At 35.4% G+C, this 20,049-nt stretch overlaps 1 protein-coding gene across 6 annotated transcripts in view; it reads left to right on the top strand.

The window, feature by feature from the left end:
* Positions 1-20,049, top strand: part of TSC22D1 (TSC22 domain family member 1) — a 131,618-nt gene that overhangs the window by 14,708 nt on the left and 96,861 nt on the right. The window contains exon 2 of one of the 6 annotated variants that reach the window (XR_016038911.1): positions 19,350-19,496. The exons of 2 other annotated variants lie outside the window; for them this stretch is intronic. Coding sequence is in view for 1 of the 4 variants with exons in the window: in XM_088842767.1 (XP_088698893.1) it covers positions 19,350-19,500 (151 nt within the window). In the remaining 3 variants the exon portion in view is untranslated. Of the gene's footprint in view, positions 1-19,336; positions 19,508-20,049 lie in introns of all 6 variants that reach the window. 3 more of the 6 variants (XR_008685940.2, XR_016038912.1, XM_088842767.1) reach the window with 3 other exon arrangements.

Genomic DNA, 20,049 nt, shown 5'->3' on the forward strand with positions numbered 1-20,049 from the left:
AGTAAGGCTCAGTTCTTCTCAGATATGTTACTGTACCTGTTATAGTAAATGGTTTCCCCCTCACTGGGCTACCAGATGGGTATATGTATTGAGTAGGTACTTGTATAAGGGCTTCCCTGGTGGCTTGGACGGTAAAGAATCTGCCTGCAATGCAGGAAACCCAGGTTCGATCCCTGGGTTGGGAAGATCCCCTGGAGAAGGGAATGGCTACCCACTGCAATATTTTTGCCTGGAGAATCCCATGGACAGAGGGAGCCTGGTGGACTGCAGTCCATGGGGTAGCAAAGAGATGGACTCGACTGAGTGACTAAGCACACACTAGGTGTAAATCATTATATCTAGTAGTGGTGTAGGCAAAGATGTAATCTATCATGGTTTTTGTTCTCAAGCAGTATATGCTTCATATACATGGGGAAATTATAAGAGTTGAAGAACAGTTTCAAATCCTAAAAGATGATGTTGTTAAAGTGATGCACTCAATATACCAGCAAATTTGAAAAACTCAGCAGTGGCCACAGAACTGGAAAAGGTCAGTTTCCATTTCAGTCCCAAAGAAGGGCAATGCCAAACAATGTTCAAACTACTGCACAATTGTACTCATCTCACACGCTAGTAAAGTCATGCTCAAAATTCTCCAAGCCAGGCTTCAACAGTATGTGAACTGTGAACTTCCAGATGTTCAAGCTGGATTTAGAAAAGGAAGAGGAACCAGAGATCAAATTGCCAGCATCTGTTGAATCATCAAAAAAGAGAATTCCAGAAAAACATCTGCTTTATTGATTATGCCAAAGCCTTTGACTGTGTAGATCACAACAAACTGTGGAAAATTCTTCAAGAGATGGGAATACCAGATCACCTTACCTGCCTCCTGAGAAACCTTTATGCAGGTCAACAAGCAACAGTTAGAACTAGACATGGAACAACAGACTGGTTTCAAATTGGGAATGGAGTACTACAAGGCTGTATGTTGTCACCCTGCTTATTTAACTTCTATGTAAAGTGCATCATGCAAAATGCAGGGCTGGATGAATCACAAGCTGGAATCAAGATTGCTAGGAGAAATATCAATAGCCTCAGATATGCAGATGACACCACCCTTAGGGCAGAAAGTGAAGGGGAACTAAAGAGCCTCTTGATGAAAGTGAAAGAGGAGAGTGAAAAAGCTGGCTTAAAACTCAACATTTAAAAAACTAAGATCATGGCATCCGGTCCCATCACTCCATGGCAAATAGATAGAGAAACATTGGAAACAGTGAGAGACTTTGTTTTTCTGGGCTCCAAAATCTCTGCAGATGGTGACTGCAGCCACGAAATTTAAAAAGACACTTGTTCCTTGGAAGGAATGCTGTGACCAACCTAGACAGCATATTAAAAAGCAGAGACGTTATTTTGCCAACAGAGGTTCGTCTAGTCAAAGCTGTGGTTTTTCCATTAGTCATGTCAGAGTTGGATCATAAAGAAAGCTGAGTGCCAAAGAATTGATGCCTTTGAACTGTGGTGTTGGAGAAGACTCTTGAGAGTCCCTTGGACTGCAAGGAGATCCAACCAGTCCATCCTAGAGGCAGTCTGTCCTGAATATTCATTGAAAGGACTGATGCTGAAGCTGAAACTCCAATCCACCTGATGAGAAGAACTGACTCATTGGAAAAGACTCTGATACTGGGAAAGATTGTAGGCAGGAGGAGAAGGGGACAACAGAGGATGAGATGGTTGGATGGCATCACGGACTCGATAGACCATGAGTTTGAACAAGCTCTGGGAGTTGGTGATGGATAGGGAGGCCTGGTGTACTGCAGTCCATGGGGTTGCATAGTCGGACACAGTGAACTGAACTGAACTAACAGTTTTAAATAGAATGAAATATGAAATCAAAGAATTAGGAATTTTGAGCTGGAAATCTTGATCACATTCAACTTTTGGCATATAGGTAGAGGAACAAGTTCAGAGAGGCTATGTGAATTCCTGACACAGTACTGCAAAATGTTTCTTAGGCTATGACTGGAATGCCTGCCTCCAAAATGACAAAGGATACTGCATTCAGAGTTTACAAGTGGGATATAATTGACCTTTGGTAGGTTAGGAAAGCACTTGTTGTTTGAACTGACTTTTCAGAAATCTTGAGTTGAGAGAATGCTAATAAAAATGGCAGGAAATAAGGAAAATATTCTGGGCACCAGTTAGACAACAGTTGGTCTTAATAGATGTCTCAGGTGGTGATAGGAAATGACTGAAGATTAAATTAGGGAGTGATTTTTACCCTCAACACTTGTTAACTGATGTTCAGGGAAAGTTAGTATAAAAGGAATTTGTAATTTGGATTGGAGTGGGGATATACTTGGAATAGGAAGGACAAGTTAGGAAGTTATGTTTTTCTATTATTATTTAATGAATGGAGGAAATTGGGATTGTGGTTTTCATTGTAAGATGATTCAGTTCAGGAACCCTTTGGTTAGCAAATTTCTCAACTTATAAAAATACTATATTCACTTTTCTACCTTCTCTTCCCTCAAAGCAATGTTTCATTTCTCTTGTGTCAAAAAGGAAAATGACAACCCTGATTTTCCAGAAAAGCTATTGATTTATAGCTGCAGTTTTAAAGGTCTGAAGGATAAGTGGTTCTAACCTTCAGGTATGATTTTGGCAGTTTAATGTCTCCATAGGTTTTATCTGTGTTTGTAATCCAAAGCAGATGTGTCCTAAATATATTTAGTAGTGAAAGGAAATCCAAGTAACTGTGAACTAAATATTTAGGGTGGGTTCTTTACATTATTGATCATAGTTGCTTTCTTTGTGTACTAACCAGAGTCCATTGCCAGTTTCTTCCAGGCACTGGAAAGATATGGAATTATTTTTTCCTATCCCCTGAGCACTCCTAGGTCTCTACCAAAAAGGAAATGGTATAGATTTATTTAAAATGAGAAAAACATTAAGGCTGTCATTGAAAGTAAGTGTAATTTGATTATTTTATTGACATCTAAAGTGCCACAAAATGTATTCCTTTATATGTTGGTGCCTTTTTTCATTTTTGTTTGCCATTTCAAAATTTTGAGAATATACACATATATGTGTGGGTACACATACAAAGGTATATGCTTTTTTAAAAGGACGCTTTAAAATTGTCCTTAGATTACAGAATCTCCTGGGTATTTGAAAGGATGTAATTTATTTACTGTGTATATACATAGCACTATTTATATCCTTAAGGAGAGCCTGCAGATGAATTTAAGAGTAAATAGGGGTGTGTGTGTGTATATACATTATATATTTATATATATACATATATATATACACACACAGACACACACACACACATACACGAAAGGAAGAGATAACAGGTAACAGATTCAATATATATTACTCTTCTATTTTTGGTCCTTTGTGTCAGTTTTTTCACCCATTTATTTTATCTTGTAATATTTACATCTATTTTTGCAAGCTTCTGGAAACATTTTAGGGAATGACTTGAGATAGAAGGCCAGTAAATGGGAAAAGTATGACAAGGTAGGATATAGTGTATCATGAGACATACTATTAAAGCAGTGGTGAGGGATAGAAGGTAAAGATCACATGCTTTTGAGAGAAGTTTGATAGCTGTGGGGATTGTAATAAAAATCACATTAGCAGAGAAAACAGCCGAAAAAGGTTCAAGGTATGGAGAGTGTTTTATAGAAAAGAACACAGGACATAGTCTAAGTTGGTAGGAGTTAGTGTCTGTATACAAGAACATGGCAGATGAGGCTAACTTTGAAAAGCCTTAAAACGCAGGATTGCCAAGTTTGGACTTAATTGGACTTGGAATGGAGGGCCCTTCTTGTGTTTGTGTAGTGGCCTGATCAGTGGTGTGTTTTAGGAAACACATTCTTACTTTGTATGTCTTGTTGCTTCCTTTCTTAATGGGGTATGAGAATTTCAGTAATTCCCTTTCCATCACTGGTGAAGATAGAGGCACATTCTCTTTGTGGTTGCAATCTGAGAAATGGTTTGAACCAGTGACCTTGGCCTCATTAGGAAAGCTAAGAAGGTAAGGACCCAGTCCACACACGGTAACACTCCACTTATCCAGAGTGGGTAACTTAATCCTTCAGAACACAGCTCTGGCTTTTGAAACTGCTTGAAATTGCCGTCGTGACATACAGCTAGGTGATTTTTTTGTTTTGTTTTCTCTTTTTGCATAGTATCTCTGGTCCCTTTTTGAACTTTTACTGGCTGTATCATCTTAGAGGAGATGAGGGGAGGGAAAGGGGAAACAGGACTCTTGGCGTGTAGGATGACAGTAAGAAAGTAGCAGTTCAGAACCTGACAGCACAGTCGGAGTTGGAAATTTTAAGAAAACCCCAGAGAAATTTGATACGGTATTGAATGTTCACTAGTCAAAAGTTAGGTTATATTTTGTATGTTATTTTAAGGAAGCATGAACCTGAATAAATTCCAAATGGTGTTAATTACTGAGCTATGGATAAGTGTAAAGAGATGGTATTTTTAGCTGTATTTGCCACCACTGTATCATTTAACCATGGACTGTTTAATATACTGTTCTATGTTGCTTTTTTTCCCCATTCTCAAATAAGGGAAGTGCTTCACATTTTCCTAGTAAGAGTCTTCTGTAAGAAATCCATAATGTGTTATAAACAAATGTTAGGCCTCTACAGACAGATATTACAGAGAATATTTTCAGTACTAAAAAGTCCCTAATACATGCTAAGATTTAAGTAATTATCAATGATTTTTATATTTTATATTAATTTTATATATTATAAAATATATATCATATACTGTATATATTTTTATATGCTTTTATATTTATATTAGTGAAATTATTGATGACATGTCAGTTGCTGATGAATAAATGGCATGTCAGTTACCTATCAGTTTAAGGTATTGTGTAGATACCTACTTATTTGGATATTTTGTTATAATATTCCTCCCTCAGTTTTTTCTTTGAAATATTTTTATTATCTTTTCAATGCAGTGAATCAAATAATTGTATCAAAGCTGATTTCTCATTTTAGATGTTTTAAATCTCTTTTTTAGAAATGGATAATCCAACCACTTTCTTTCATAAGGAAGTATTTGCTTATGCTTTTAATGTAGTTTTGTTTTCTTGGTTGTATCCTCTTTGTTGTGGTATTTTCAACAATGACTAGGATTCTTTATTGGGGGCAATACTCTCCTGTTTTAAAATTTACTTTTGAGAGATGGTATTGGAAGGACTGATGCTCAAGCTGAAACTCGCAATACTTCGGGCACCTGATGCGAAGAACTGACTCTTTGGAAAAGACCCTGATGTTGGGAAAGATTCAAGGAGGGAGGAGAAAAGGGGACAGCAGAGGTTCAGATGATTGGATGGCATCACCAACTCAGTGCACATGAGTTTGAGTAAGCTCCAGGAGTTGGTGATGGACAGGGAAGCCTGGGGTGCTGCAGTCCATGGGTCACAAAGAGGCAGACACGACTGAGCAACTGAACTGAACTGATTCAGTGAAACTTACCTTATTAAATTTATTTTGGAAAAAATGCTACTTTGTAGTTAACCTGTTTCGCTTGATTTTTGTTTTTTCAACTGTATTGTTTGGGCTGCAAGGTGATGAGGTGAATTGAGTAAATCTCTGATTTTGGCTCCAATGCTGTCTGCTGATAGGTGCTAATGAGCCATCACATGTCTGAGTCTTTCCTTCTTGGCCTGTTTTGAAAGGCTTGATCACTTACAGTTGACTCTTCAGAGTCAAGCACAGAGCCTTATCTTTTGTCTTTTGTGTATATTCCATGATAACATAGAATCTTAAAATAAGGGATTTCACTGATTCCTAAGCTATTCTTCATTTTCATTGTGTTATTCTCTTCTTTCGGGATCTGTCAAACATTATTTACCAGTTACTCTCCTATGTGACATAGGATTTATGTTTGTACAACTGGATATACATCTTATTAGGAGTTTACCTGTTTTGAGATTGCAGGGAGGAAGGGTAGATCTAGAATGTGGAGGTGTAGGGTGAGTCCACGCTAGGTATCTTAACTAGTTTCTGCCACCATTCTTGAATCCCATAGTAATAAAACCAAATATTAAACTGCATCCCAGTCCTTTTTTAAAATTTATATTTAAATGGAGCATGTTGCTTTACTGTGTTGTCTTGGTTTCTGCCGTACAGCAGTGTGAATGAGCCATAAGTGTACATATATCCCCTCATCTCAGTCCGTTTAGGAATAGGCATACTTGCGTGCGTGCTCAGTTGCTTCAGTCTTGTCCAACTCTGCGACCCTGTGGACTGCAGCCTGCCAGGCTCCTCTGTCCATGGGATTCTCTAAGCAAGAATTATTGGAGTGGGTTGCCATTTCCTCCTCCAGGGGATCACCCCATCCAGGGGTCAAACCCATGTCTCGTGTCTCTGGCATTGGCAGGTGTGTTCATTACCACTAGAGCCACCTAGGAAGCCCCAGAATCAAGTATGTTTAATATTTACTGAAGGTAAATAATATTTGAAGTAGCAACTTCTTTAACTTTTTTTTTTTGGTAGATTTGTATAAGGTTGATAAATTCATAGGGGACCTGAGGATTACATGACAGATGATTCTAAAATTTCTTTCACTATATTATTGGCTGACATACTACAGGTAAAACATTGTCAAGGAAGTTGGTCACGTAACTACTAAGTGATAGAGCTAGTATTCCATTAGGTGATTTGATTCCAGAGCTTGTACCACTCTGACTCTCCGTATTTGTGGGTTCCATGTCCATGGATTCGGCCATTCTCTGGTTGGCTGAATCCAAGGATGTGGGATCCATAGATGGGGAGGGCCAGTGGTATTGATACTTGATATTACTTTGGACCTAGGGAGTGCCATAATGAGTGAAGTAAGTCAGAGAAGGAGAAATATCCTATGACATCCGTTATACCTGGAATCTAAAAAGAATTGATACAAATGAACTTACACACAAAACAGAAAGAGACCCAGACTTAGAAAAGGAGTGTATGATTGCCTGGGGGAAGAGATAGTTAGGGAGTTTGGGAACGTTATGTACACTCTGCTGTGTTTAAAATGGATAACCAATGAGGACATATTGTATAGCACATGAAACTTTACTCAATGTGATGTGCCAGCCTGGATGGGAGGGGTGTTTGGAAGATAATGGATACATGTATATGTACGGCTGAATCCCTTTATTGTTCACCGGAAACTACCACAACATCGTAATTAGCTATACCAATAAAAGGGCTTCACTGGTGGCTTAGATGATAAAGAGTCCACCTGCAATGCAGGAGACCTGGGTTCGATCCCTGGGTCGGGAAGATCCCCTGGAGAAGGAAATGGCAACCCACTCCAGTATTCTTGCCTGGAGAATCTGATGGACGGAGGAACCTGGTGAGCTACAGTCCATAGAGTTACAGAGTTGGACACGACTGAGTGACTTCACTTTCACTAATAGAAAGTTTAAAATTAGAAAAAAAGCACAAATGCAGGCCACAAAAAAAGCAGTCTTTAGCATATGAGTATGGAGCTCTTTGGCCTTATACACTTCCCGTTGGTTCTTCATTATCGAGTGATACAATGACTGGTGTTCCAAATGATGGTCCTCTCAATCTTAATTTCGTTTGTTTTTTCTTAATACATTTGAAAACATTTTCTACTAAAAATTATTTAAGTTTTCCAAGTTTTTGCTAAAGAATAACCTTTAATTAGAAAATCTGCTGAAGTGGAATCCAATTTCTGAAAAATAAATTGATATAGAGATAGTTTTATGACAAACAGTTTAATAGATATCAGATTGGTAGCTTTGTATTGATCTCAGTGAGCTTTAAATACAAGCTTATAAGCTCTTGATACTTCAGATTATATTTTGTTTGTTTCACATGATCAAATTACAGTACTTTTCAAAATAGAAAACTCGAATCAATTCAATCATAATAGCACATTGTGACTCAGATCTTTAATTTTGTACAGTGACAGCTTATGTTCACATTGCATGATTATTATTGGAATAAAAAATTACTAATTTACATGACATTTTTATATTAAGTTGAAAAACAAGATTTACCTAGTCTTTTTTGCTCATTATTCTAGAAGAGTATTATTTTTAAATCTTAGACAGTTGCATTAGTTATTCTTTCAATTCAAATGTCTTACAGTAAAGCTGCTTTCCTTAATTTTTATATTTGCCTGATTCACTTATAAACAGTGGAACTATAGAAAACAATTGGAATTTTTTAAAATCATAGGTAACAGTAAAGGATATCTTAAAGTATATCTTAAAGGATATAGTAGTAATTTATCATTTAATAGTAACATAGTACAAATCTTATTCACATGTTCCATAATTTCACTTTCCAGTAATATGAAATAGCCAAAGCTGCTAAAAGTCAGTAATTTTCACATCTTGTACAGTTGATTGCATTTCTAAACATTTTGCTTATTGATATGCTTTCAAGAGCCTAAATTTGCCACTCTTTCCATCCTTGAAGCAGTCACACTGAAAAAGAAAATTATCAGTGAGGTTACCCTTCTGAAATGGATAGGCTAAGAGACTTACTTTGTTTTTTCTTTATATAAATGTTTAGGTATGTCTCTAGTTACATTCAGATTCTTAGCTCATGGGAATCTGCCAGTAGCTTCAGTTAACTTACTAAGAAATTGATCCATATGTTAAAAAAAAAAAAGTGAACACATTGACTTAACAAAAACCTAGTTGTGTTATGAATATGTGACTTAAATGTAATTAATACAAATGCAGTTAATACGAATGGTTGAGTTAGAGGTTCAAAACATGAAAAGGGGGGGAAAACAAAAATAGAAAGGCCAGTAAAAGGGATGGTCAGGCAAGAGGAGGATCTGGTGACAGTTTTTAGCTGTATAAAGTATTTTAGAAAAATTATCTAAGCAATTTAAGCAATTGTCTGTTAGCCTAGAAGACTTTTTATATTTATCATATTTCTGTTCTTTCTTGATATTTGTGATGATTTATTTAAGAAATATTTATTAAATGCTTGTTATACACATATGTTCACATTGAGCAAACATACTAAGGATGCAAAGGGAAAAAGACATGATTTTGGTCTTAAACAGTTTTGTACCCTGAAGAAATATCCTAAAATCTTGTATGTCTTCTGAATTATTCCACGTTAAATTATGCTTAGTTATTCTGTGTGTGATGTGCATGACAGCTTTTCTGTTCACATCGGTTGATTAATCTAGGCTGTAGACTAATGAGCATAGAGCATAATGAGGTGGAGTTTAATGAGCATTATCCTTGGCCTCAGATCAGGTGTCTAATCTTGTTTATACTATCTCTTCATTGTCTGACCTTTGTAAATGTACCTGTAAGCCCAATTTCTTTACCTGTTAAATGGGAGTACTAGCTACCCTTGCACTGTTAATGGGAGGATTAAAGGAGATAATGTAGTGCAGCAGGTTCACTTCTTTGTTCGGTAAATGGTAGCTGCTGCTCTTACTGTGCCAAATAAGAATGATTCTTTTCTTACCTACTGTAAATTGAAATTACAGACTTGTCTACATGTTTAGAGACTTTCTGCATACTGCAGCCTTAGAAACAAGTGATGCTGCACCTTTGTGACATTTTTGGTGGTAGCCTTTCTCACCTGGAGCTCCATTAGAGAATTAGTGCATGCAGGAGGAGTGAATACCTTCTCAATTCTCTTAAGAACAATGTGTATCTAGCATCACCATTCCAGATACATAAGAGAAAAGTGAATTTACAAAGCATCGTGATTAATTCTTCTGCTGAATCTCAGGGTGCTTGGACTGTAGCTTGACTATTGGAGAAGTGCTTCAGAATTCTGGAACACATGGAAATAAAAATTGTTAAAAAGCACACTTCCCTCTTTCTTAAATGGGGGCAGGGAATATGTAGAAGGAATGTAGTGTCATGTGGCAGATTGTTGATACTCCAAAAATGAAACCATTTCCCTAATCAAATGGTTCTGAAACTTTTTCGCTGTAAAGATTGTTTTAGACAGGCGTAATGTCCTGAAGACCATCTGTTCCATACTCAGTCCCATATGGAACTGAAGACATATCTGCTTAGGATGAATGGAATTAATCAGTTTATTTTAAATAAGATAATGAGTCAGTACCTGGTTTCTAAGTTTCAGAAATTCATTGAACTGGATTTTGAAATCTAGTTTAAAAGTTTCAAAACTAATGTTTTGGGAATGCTGGTTCTTCAAGTAAAAAGAAAAATGTTCTAGAGCCCTGGAATTTGGGGGAGAATGCTTTTTGTTATATACATTTTGGAGACTGACATTGTATTTTATTGAAGACTGAGAAATTCTGCAGAAGGAAGACAGTTTTATTTCTTGACTCCAACTCATTTGAACATATAGCACCTATTAGTGTCTTGTAGACCCTGTGTTTTTTGGAACATACTTTGGGAAATGTTCATCTGTTTCATTTTACATGTGAGGAATATGCTGGGTCATATAGCTAAGTGATGGCAGGCTTCAAGTGCATCCATTCCCTTCATTTATTCTACGTGAGCGGTTCTTTTTCTGCTCTACCACCCTGTTTTCTCTTAAGTATTTGATTTATATTAGAAATAAAAGTATAATTGTTGTCATGTGAAAGTATATACCAAGTATATGTACCATCTGGCAGAAGTTTAAGAACATACTGTGAGACGTACAGCACTGACATATTTGCAGCCTCATTTAATTGGCCCTGTCATTGTAAATGGTTTGCAGACCTTAAGGATGGGCCTCATATGAGTTAGCATATTCCTAGGGGAAATCTGTAAATAGGAGAGAAAGAACTAGTTAACTCCATGAACTCAGATAGGAACGCTAATCAGAATTTGTTCTGTGCTTCAGTTAGTAAAACATAGGACATTTTACTTACTTTACTTTGTTTTTCTTATGTTTTAGAGTTAAAACTTGACATTGCTAACCAAGTAAAGGACCCAATTAAACATTTGCACTCCCATTTATCTATTTCATGTGTTAAACATTTATTTCAGCAATGGAATAAGAAAGTGGTACCAAAAAGGATGTCAAATTCTGAGAAAAATGGAAGTCTTTTGGAGACTAAAAGATTTATCAAAGAGGTGTAAAGAATGGATATTGGAGATGTTCCTGAAGATGTATTGGTAGATTAAGGTATTTCTGGCTTTTCTGGGAATAACTTTGACAACAGACCACCATAAAACAGCAGGAAGTCAGAATTTTTAAAGTACTAAGCTGTATTTATCAGAGACATGATTCAAGTTTTGAAGGAGGAATGGAAAAAGATTTTCCAACTCAAACACTATAATCTGGTATTCTGAATAAAACTTTAAGAAGTGCCTTATTTAAACATGTGAAAGAGTGTATAAGATTTTTATTTCTTGAAGTTATATCTACATTTGTTGTTTTCTCACTGACTAAATTGAAAACTTGAGTTGTGGTAATAGTGGCACTTACAAAGCCTTAATCCAGCATCTGTGATGGCCTTTAGAAAGTTGTATGGATAGCCCACATGGTATTAACTAAACTTCATGTATCTCTTTTATGTCAAATCACATTTCTAAAGTTGATTTGATGGTGATGATGTTCTTTTCCTTTCATACCATTTCACCATTTTCTTTTTTGGCAGTATTTTCATTTTCATGACCTGGATCGTGACTATAAAATCTTATTTCTAAAATGTTTGGAAAGTAGGATTGTCTGTGAAAGCGGTGAATGGTTGGTAAAATATCAGGATTAATGTGTTGTTGTTTTTTTTCCAGAATGTAAATTTAGTATAGCATATCAGGTTGGGCATTCTTTATTTTCCTGGTTTGTCGTTTCATTACTGTGTAGGTATTAAATACCTCATGAGTATTCGGCAAACTTGGGCTCTCTTAATTTCTGATGGTTTACTGACTGACATGAGCCCTGAAGTTCAGGATGCCATCTATGACTTCTTTTTGTCACTGCAGGCTCCATGGCCACACAAGTTATATAAGACTAGAGTAGATTAAAGGTGTTATTTATAATTAAATAATTCTCTAGTCTTTTAAAAAACCTTCCTCGCTTTGTTGATAAGGAATTTGAAAGCATCTTGTTCTTTTATAAACTACTGAGTGCTTCTCATATACTCACAATGAGATATTATATTGATTTTTATTAGATTTCATTGGAATGAGGAAGGGAATGACCTTCCTTTGATCTTGTTTTTATATACAGAAGAATTTGAGTGGAAATAATGAAAGCCATCTGTAAATAATTTTAAAAATACATTAAAATTTAGGACAGTTACAACAGCCATACAAAATATTATATACGCTAACAAACGAAAGACTGTTCTCTAAGTAGCAGAATTGAACTCTGAATTAGTAGAGAATAAAATCCAATTGTTACTGCTAGATCATTATTCTAACACTGCTCATAACAGAAGTGATGACTTAAATTAATGTTTATTAATTTAATGTTTATATTTAGTGACTTAAATATAATATTTAAAGTTCTGTTCCGTTCCGTCGCTCAGTCGTGTCCGACTCTTTGCGACCCCATGGACTGTAGCCTACCAGGCTTCTCCGTCCATGGGATTCTCCAGGCAAGAATACTGGAGTGGGTTACCGTTTCCTTCTCCAGGGGATCTTCCCGACCCAGGGATCGAACCCCGGTCTCCCGCATTGGAGGCAGACGCTTTAACCTCTGAGCCACCAGGTACATTAAGATAATTAAACTCATTGAACTTTTTAGGAGATTTTTATACATTTAAGAGACTGTCCTATATATTTGTTAGGCAGGTTAATAGATGCATGTGACATGTAAACTAGAAATTAAAATCCTGCATCTTGCTTTTTTGGAGATCCTTTCAAGATGAGAAGAATTTTGAATTATCATTTCAACAGACTTTTAGATATAGGCCTTTTAGGTTCTGTAGAAACATCTGTTTCTAGGTTATTTATGGTGCTGATACTGAGTTTTGCTATACTTTATTTCTAAGTCTTTTTGCCTTGCCAGACTTTCCTGGGTTGGCAGAAATGGCAAAACAAATAGAAGGAGAAAATTTCAGTTCTACTTAAAGCATTTATTCTAGCATTTTATCACATTCTAAGTATTTTAAAAACAAATATTGCTAATCAAAATAATATAATTTGGAAAAGTATAAAGTTAGTTAAAACTCAGGATCTTGGAGACAAATTTGTTTTCTGTTTCCTAGTCTACAACTTACTAGATTTGTGATCTTAGGTGAGTTAACTTTACTGCTTTGTGCCTTAGTTTATTCTCAGTAAACTTGTGATGACTGTATTGTATGTCATTGAGTTGTGAGGTTGAGTGAGGCCATATATATAAAACACGTACGATATTGCTGTATACTAAGCTGTCCGTAAGTGTTAAAAAATCAAATAGGTTATGAATATTTACTTGTAACTGATTTTTTAAGTGAAGGTTTATTAATTGAGAATTTTATAATTTGATTTTTAGGAAAAAGAATTGTAAGAGGGATATTTATGGCACTATACTGTCTTATGGAGATTTTTAAGAAAATGAGCACAAATTTTTATTCCTTGCATTTTTTATTATGCAGGAATAAAAATTCACACATGGTAATGTAAAATCTGAAGACTTTTTGTTTTTTAGCCAATTACTCCTATATGCTTGCTTTAGTTCAAAGTTCATTTCCATGCTAGTTTAACATAAACATAATTCAGTTTCTCTGTTTGTAGAAGAGATTTCTTCTCTTGATTTCTTCCAAATCAGAGTTCTTTGTATAGAACTATTTATCAAAAAAAATTAAAAAGCATAAGCAAGACTATCACCATCTGATTAGTTTTCTGATGTTAGTACAGAACATTAATGCTGTTATTTCTACTAGAGTTTTTAAAGAAAGATTGGAGTGCACTTTATGTCAAATTATTTGGAACCCTTTGTTTTATATTTTTAATTATATTTTAAAACAAACTTAGGTCTACAGAAGTTGCAGAAATAGAACATAGAATTCACCCAGCTTTTGCTAATATTTGTAGAACAAATGTAGAAATCAAGAGTTAATACTAACCATCTGTAAGTTTATTTGCATTTTGATCATAGTCCATTAAATGACCTTGTTTTGGTCCAGGATCCTGTCTAGAATTTCACAGTGTATTTATTTGTCATGTCTGTTTAATCTTCTTCAGTCTGGGTTGGTTCTTCATTCTCTTTGCCTTTTGTAACCGTGACATTTTTGAAGAGTACTGGTTAGTTAGACTTTTTTAACTTGTGTGTCTGATGTTCTTTCATAATCAGATTGAGAATTAAACATTTTTGGAAAAGAGTCCACTGGAGTGATGTTATGTCTTTATCAGTACATTGTATCAGGAGGTACATGGTACCGATTTGTCCTGTTACCCGTGGTGATAAAAGTTACTTTGGTTAAGGAAATGTCTGTCAGGTTTTTACACTATTAATTTACTTTTTTCCTATGTAAATAATAAGTATTTTGTGGGAGATATTTTAATACTGTGTCAATATTCTTTCTCATCATATTTCCATTAATTTTAACATAAAATTACTTTCACTAAGGTTTTCTTTTTTTGAAATATAGAAGCCTTTTTCATTTAAAGGAAGCAGTGATAAATTTAAATGTTTCTGTATTTAGTTGTCTTGACCCTGAAGTTGCCTTTTTAAATGCAGTTTGAATTTGACTTTTTTATAGTTGATATATATTTTTAGGATTGCCTTTTATCTTTCATTCTATAGTGCATTAACTGCTCTAAAAATGTATTGCACATTTTCTTTTTTTTTTTTACCTTTTTTACTTCCCTATCTTATAGTTAGTAGAACCTGAAGACGCAGTTGGATTAGCTATTGCTTTTCTCTCTTTTAACAAATACTTAATACTTAAACCTAATAGAGTAACTTGAGCCCCAAATTTTGGGATTAGTATCTTTTCCAAAAGGATGAAGAAAAAAATATGTTGATAAATCTTGGAATTTGGTTAGATTCTTAAAATAATCTAATAGGTTTCTTTCACTCTCATTATATTTTCTTCTGTTAGGTTATTGCTTTCCATGCTCTATGTTCCTTAATTTCCAGGCTTTCTTCCTTATTTTAGTATTTATAAAGTGTATCCCATTTGATAATATATATAGGGTTGTGGTTTAGCTATAACCTTTTCTCAGAAGCTAAGCAGTATCAGGCATCGTTAGTACTTGGATGGGGAATACACAGCCTTTTCCTCCAGATACAACACAACACTGTGGCTAACTAATTCTAAGGAAGCTGGACTTTGTTTGTCTGTCTTTTCGACAAGATTTCCCACTTTTTAAAATCTAAAAGTGAAATTGGATGTTTTGGCAATATCCAGTTTGTTTTCTTACTAATTTTTGGCCTGGAAAAGAACATTAGAAAATTTATAATGGCTCTTGTAATTTAGGTAAAATTTCTGTCACCTCAGGATAATACCTGTGAAGTTTCAGGTGATCGATCATATGTAGAAATTAACCCTAGATGCTGATGGACCCCCCTCCCCCCGCAAAAGAAAAGAGAATCCATGAAACTAATACTTAGGATGATTTTTATTTCCTTTAGGATAAGAAAGCTTAACTTTAGATAAGCTGCTTGACAAAGTTCTCCGTGACTTTTTGATTTTTGACCAGTGGGCTTCATTCGTTTGTAAAACCTTTATGAATTTATTTAACTCAAGTGTATATAGGGGCTGGAGTTGCAAAGACTCACTGCTTTTCTTAAGGATGTTCTTTCATTTTCTTCTTAATGCCAGTTGGGCCTGATCTGGACATTTGAAGGGATTTGTGGGAAATTCTTATTCTTTTCAGAAATGCCTTAGAACTAGTAAGAATAAAAGATAAAAGATAAGAAGAAGAAATTTCTGTGTCATGTTCCCAATTTAGAGTGAAAGTGAAGTCGCTCAGTTGTGTCTTGACTCTTTGCAATCCCATGGACTGTAGCCTACCAGGCTTTTCTGTCCATGGGATTTTCCAGGCAAGAATACTGGAGTGGGTTGCCATTTCCTTCTCCAGGGGATCTTCCCAACCCAGGGATCGAACCTGGGTCTCCCGCATTGTAGGTAGACGCTTTACCATCTGAGCCACCATGTGACTCTCAGAGGTTTTGTTTTATGAATTATCTGTAAATTTATAATTTAGACTTCAAATTAGTCTTCTGTAACACAAGAGAATAGAAATCATAGTCTTCATAGAAATGTTACCTTCCATTTCATTGCTTAAAAATGATTTGGTGAATCTTTTTGTTGATATTAGAAATGCTTAGACCTTATAAATGTTATATGCTTATTTAGTAATTTAGTATTGAGAACAAATATTGCAAATAGTCTGTACATTTCAGGAGAGTTTCTTAAGAGTGGTGTTTATATATAAAATACTTAGATTGTTTCTGATTTGAATGTAACTTAATATTCAGTAAGACTCTTTAAACTTTAATAATGGAAAATACTGAAATAATAGATGAATAGACCTTCTGCCTCCTCCTCCTTTTATGGCATTTCAGCATTGCTGATTTTCTTAGCTTTGGTTTGGAATTTCTTCTTTACTGGTAGAACGGTAAATCCTGAAGCGGAGTGATTTCTTTTTCCCTCTTGAAACATCACATCGAAGAATGCTGTCTGCTGAAGCAGAGTTGGGTTAGGCCCTACTGTGCCTCTCCTGGGGGCCTCCGTCAGTGGTGGTCTTGCAAAGGCTATTCTTTCTTGTTTGAATAATGGTCTCACTTTGAAAGCGCCTTCACATTTTTCTGTGTACGTGATCATCAGTCCATAGTCTTCATAAATTAACTCCTGAAGCAAGAGAGATACAGCTCTCCTCAGTGATTCAAATAATTCCTATTTAAGAAAATCTGTTCAGTTCACTTTTGAGTATGAATATGTTGAATCTGCGAGTTTTGGTGTACTTTAGGCAAATACAGAGGTGCAGTGTTGAAAGTAATCTGACTTGGGAGAATTTCCTAAGTGGGTCTATTTCTCCAGCCAGCTCTCTTATTTAACTTACCCTGTAACTTAACCTAAGGACATTGGGGTTTTTTTAATCTAAGTTTGTTGCCTTCTTAATTTATATATTCTGTGGGGCCTGGTAAATCAAGGATTTGGATCTCCTACTTGATAATGATTTCTTGGGAGTTGTTTCTCATTTTCAAAGTGAAGTGGGCTTTTAAATTTAAATTACTGAGTAATTTTTTTCGATAATGGAATGCTCCCTTTTTGCCTGTATTTTCAATCAGATATATACTACTGATTAGTATTTATAGAATGAAGAAAAACTAGGAAATTTTGAAAAACATATCTTTATAGTTTCTGAATATATTTTAAACTGTATCTTAGTTAAGTTTTACTTAGCTCTCATTCATTTGGGAGTCTTTAAATTTTCATGATTTATATTGAAATAGTATTAGATATGAAAAATAATTTGTCAAGAAAATTGATTAGAAAAGGGTAGAGGTTGATTGTTTAATAATTTTAAAAGTGCTTTTGTCATACCTGTTTCCGCGGTATAGGTCCACCGAAAACATGAGATAACTCTGATGTATCAGTTTTAAGCCTTTCTCATCTGTTAAAGAGCCACTCCTTAAGAACTCCAGCTATGGAATACTTTGCTAATCTATTTGTGATTTTTGACCCTTGAAAATACCTATTTAAATTTTGTTTTCTTGAGAGATTGAATATTCAGATCTTTTCTTTTTGTGCTCTTTTCTTCTTGTTATCCCTCATGTTCCTCCTAATGTGATTTTACTGTAAAATACTGTTTAAAGACCCTGGGATTTAAAATCTATTGGAAATTTGAAATGAAAAAATAGCTGCCACATAAACTCATAAAATACTGTTGTAGTTACTTATTTGATATCTCTTGTTAGATGACAGTTTCACCCCCTTGACTTCCTTTTACTTCTTTTTTCATTTCTTTAAATTTTGGAAATTATAGATTTGATGGTTAAATTTATAGGTTTTCTAAGTCCGAACCATTTTCATTTCTCACTGGTACAGAATTGAATATATTCCTAAGGTACCAAAGGGTTATTACGTCATTCCTTCATCTTCAGGCTTAAATTTTTTTTTTTTTACTCTAATTGTTGTTAGGTAATGGAATAACCATTCCTTTTCAGCTGTTGGCATTTTTCCACACTGGCCGGCAGAGCCAGGAGGAAGTAAAGGCATTAAAACTAACTTTGGTTGGTTGCTACCTTCTTAGTGCTGAACCTATAACCTTTGTGGGTTGATTGATAGAGAACAAGAGAGCGCAGTCCTCGTTCCACTAACAGGTAAGGAACCCTTGTGATGACCAGTTGGGGTGAGAGAGAGAGAAATTATTTGATAGCACTTTTTCTTAATTTATCCCCAAATACAACATGTCCCTGAAGTCGGACAGTGACTGCCCACGTTCCATACAGCAGGAGCATTTAGCACCTTTCTATTTAGAATAAGATCTGAAATTTAATAGGGATGTATCACTCTGTACCACAAAATATAATTGATTTGTTTTCCACTGTTAAAATTTATCCTGCAGTCCCTCTAACTTTAAATATTATGTATCTGCCTATCTTATTCTCCTTTCAGCTTTTCTTTGATCAGATACTATGTACTTTGAACTTCCTTCTCTTGTTCACCTTATTTCTATAATAAAGTGAACTATTTTCCAGTATCTTTATCATCATCTATTATTTGGGTATATCTTAACTGCTTTAATTTCTGCATTGAAGCCGTTAATGATTATTCCCTGGTCCTTCCTGACCCCAAACCAAATGATCATATGTTGAAAAGGATTTTTAGTCCGTATTGCCTATGTCCATTATTCTGCCCTCCCACTTTTAAAGATGAGTGCTTGAAGAATAAATCTTTGTCAGTGACAGTAGGAATAGCTTGATAAAATTCAGGTTTATTTTTATATTGCTATAATAAGGGACTGTAGTCTGATTAATTCTTTAAATTACTGAAGAATTAAAAAATTGAGAACAAATTCCGCTTCTTAAGGCAATTCCCAAGGTTTAGTGGTATTCCTGTTAATAAGCTTGATTATTCTATTTCTGCTTTTCAATCCATCGTCTTCTCTTTGACAGCAGAATTAATTGGGACTCCTTCTTTAATATATCTGAGGTCAAGTGCCTTTGCCTGTCCCTTTAAGACACTTATGATCTTGTTTACCAGTCCTAATTTATCATTTTTGTATTTGATCTTCCACTTGAAGTTGAGTGGTTTGTCACACACTGTGTTATGACTTAGACCAAGCTAGTTCCCTTCTTAATAGTTACTGAGGAATTAGTCATTCGTGGTGAAAGACTTCTAAAATTCAAATTAAGAAGACACTGAAGAATGTGTGCCCAGAGGAAGCTCCTTTTGCCCTGAGGATAAGTCATTACAAGCTCAAATGACCAGAGAATGTAATTTCTTAATAAGAGTTTTTTCTTAAATCTATATTCAGCTCTCTATTTCAGTGCTTCTCTCCTACCAGAGGTGCAAGGAGTGATCCTAGAACCACAGATACAGCCAAGACCACGGAGAGCTTTTGACGTCAGGGGTCCACTTTCTCCACTGAACCTTTGGAGGCAGAATATCCAGCTTCTGGAGAGAGTTGGGAAAGGGTAATAAACAAGTGGGTGCTTTCCATTATTTACTTGGGTTTATTTATAGACTGGAGTGTCCTTCCATTGCCCATGTAATTCTGTTGTTTACTCCTTGGGTTCATAGAAGAACCAAGTGGGGCTGCAATCTGTTTGTTTTTCTAAGAATGCTAGCTAGTGCCCTTTCAGAAAAGAGACTTAAGATGTATTTAATTTTCTCTCCAGATAATTAAAGCAGTGGCTGATTGGGGGCACTGATTTGGTGAATGCCCGTGTAGTCCACAGGAATTTTTAAAAGGAAATATTTGCCCATTTTAACCTTTACTGGTATTAGTGTCCTTCTCAGTGCTCTTTTATATTCCAGTATTTAAGAAATTTCTGTATTTTGTCTTTGGGCAAACTGGACATCTGAATTTTCCTAATTTACACTGTCTGATGTCCAGGTGTTATCCTACCCTATTAGTGAGAACTTTTTGGTCTATTTTCCTATATTGAACTTTAGGACTTCATATCAGGTAGATCTTTAACAGGATGCAGTGATAGCACCATTATGGTTTTACTGTCAAATCTAGGC

This window comes from Moschus berezovskii, chromosome 13 (assembly GCF_049115385.1).
Source record: "Moschus berezovskii isolate FMDL1 chromosome 13, NW_MosBer_1.0, whole genome shotgun sequence".
NCBI classification, from domain to species: Eukaryota; Metazoa; Chordata; class Mammalia; order Artiodactyla; family Moschidae; genus Moschus; species Moschus berezovskii.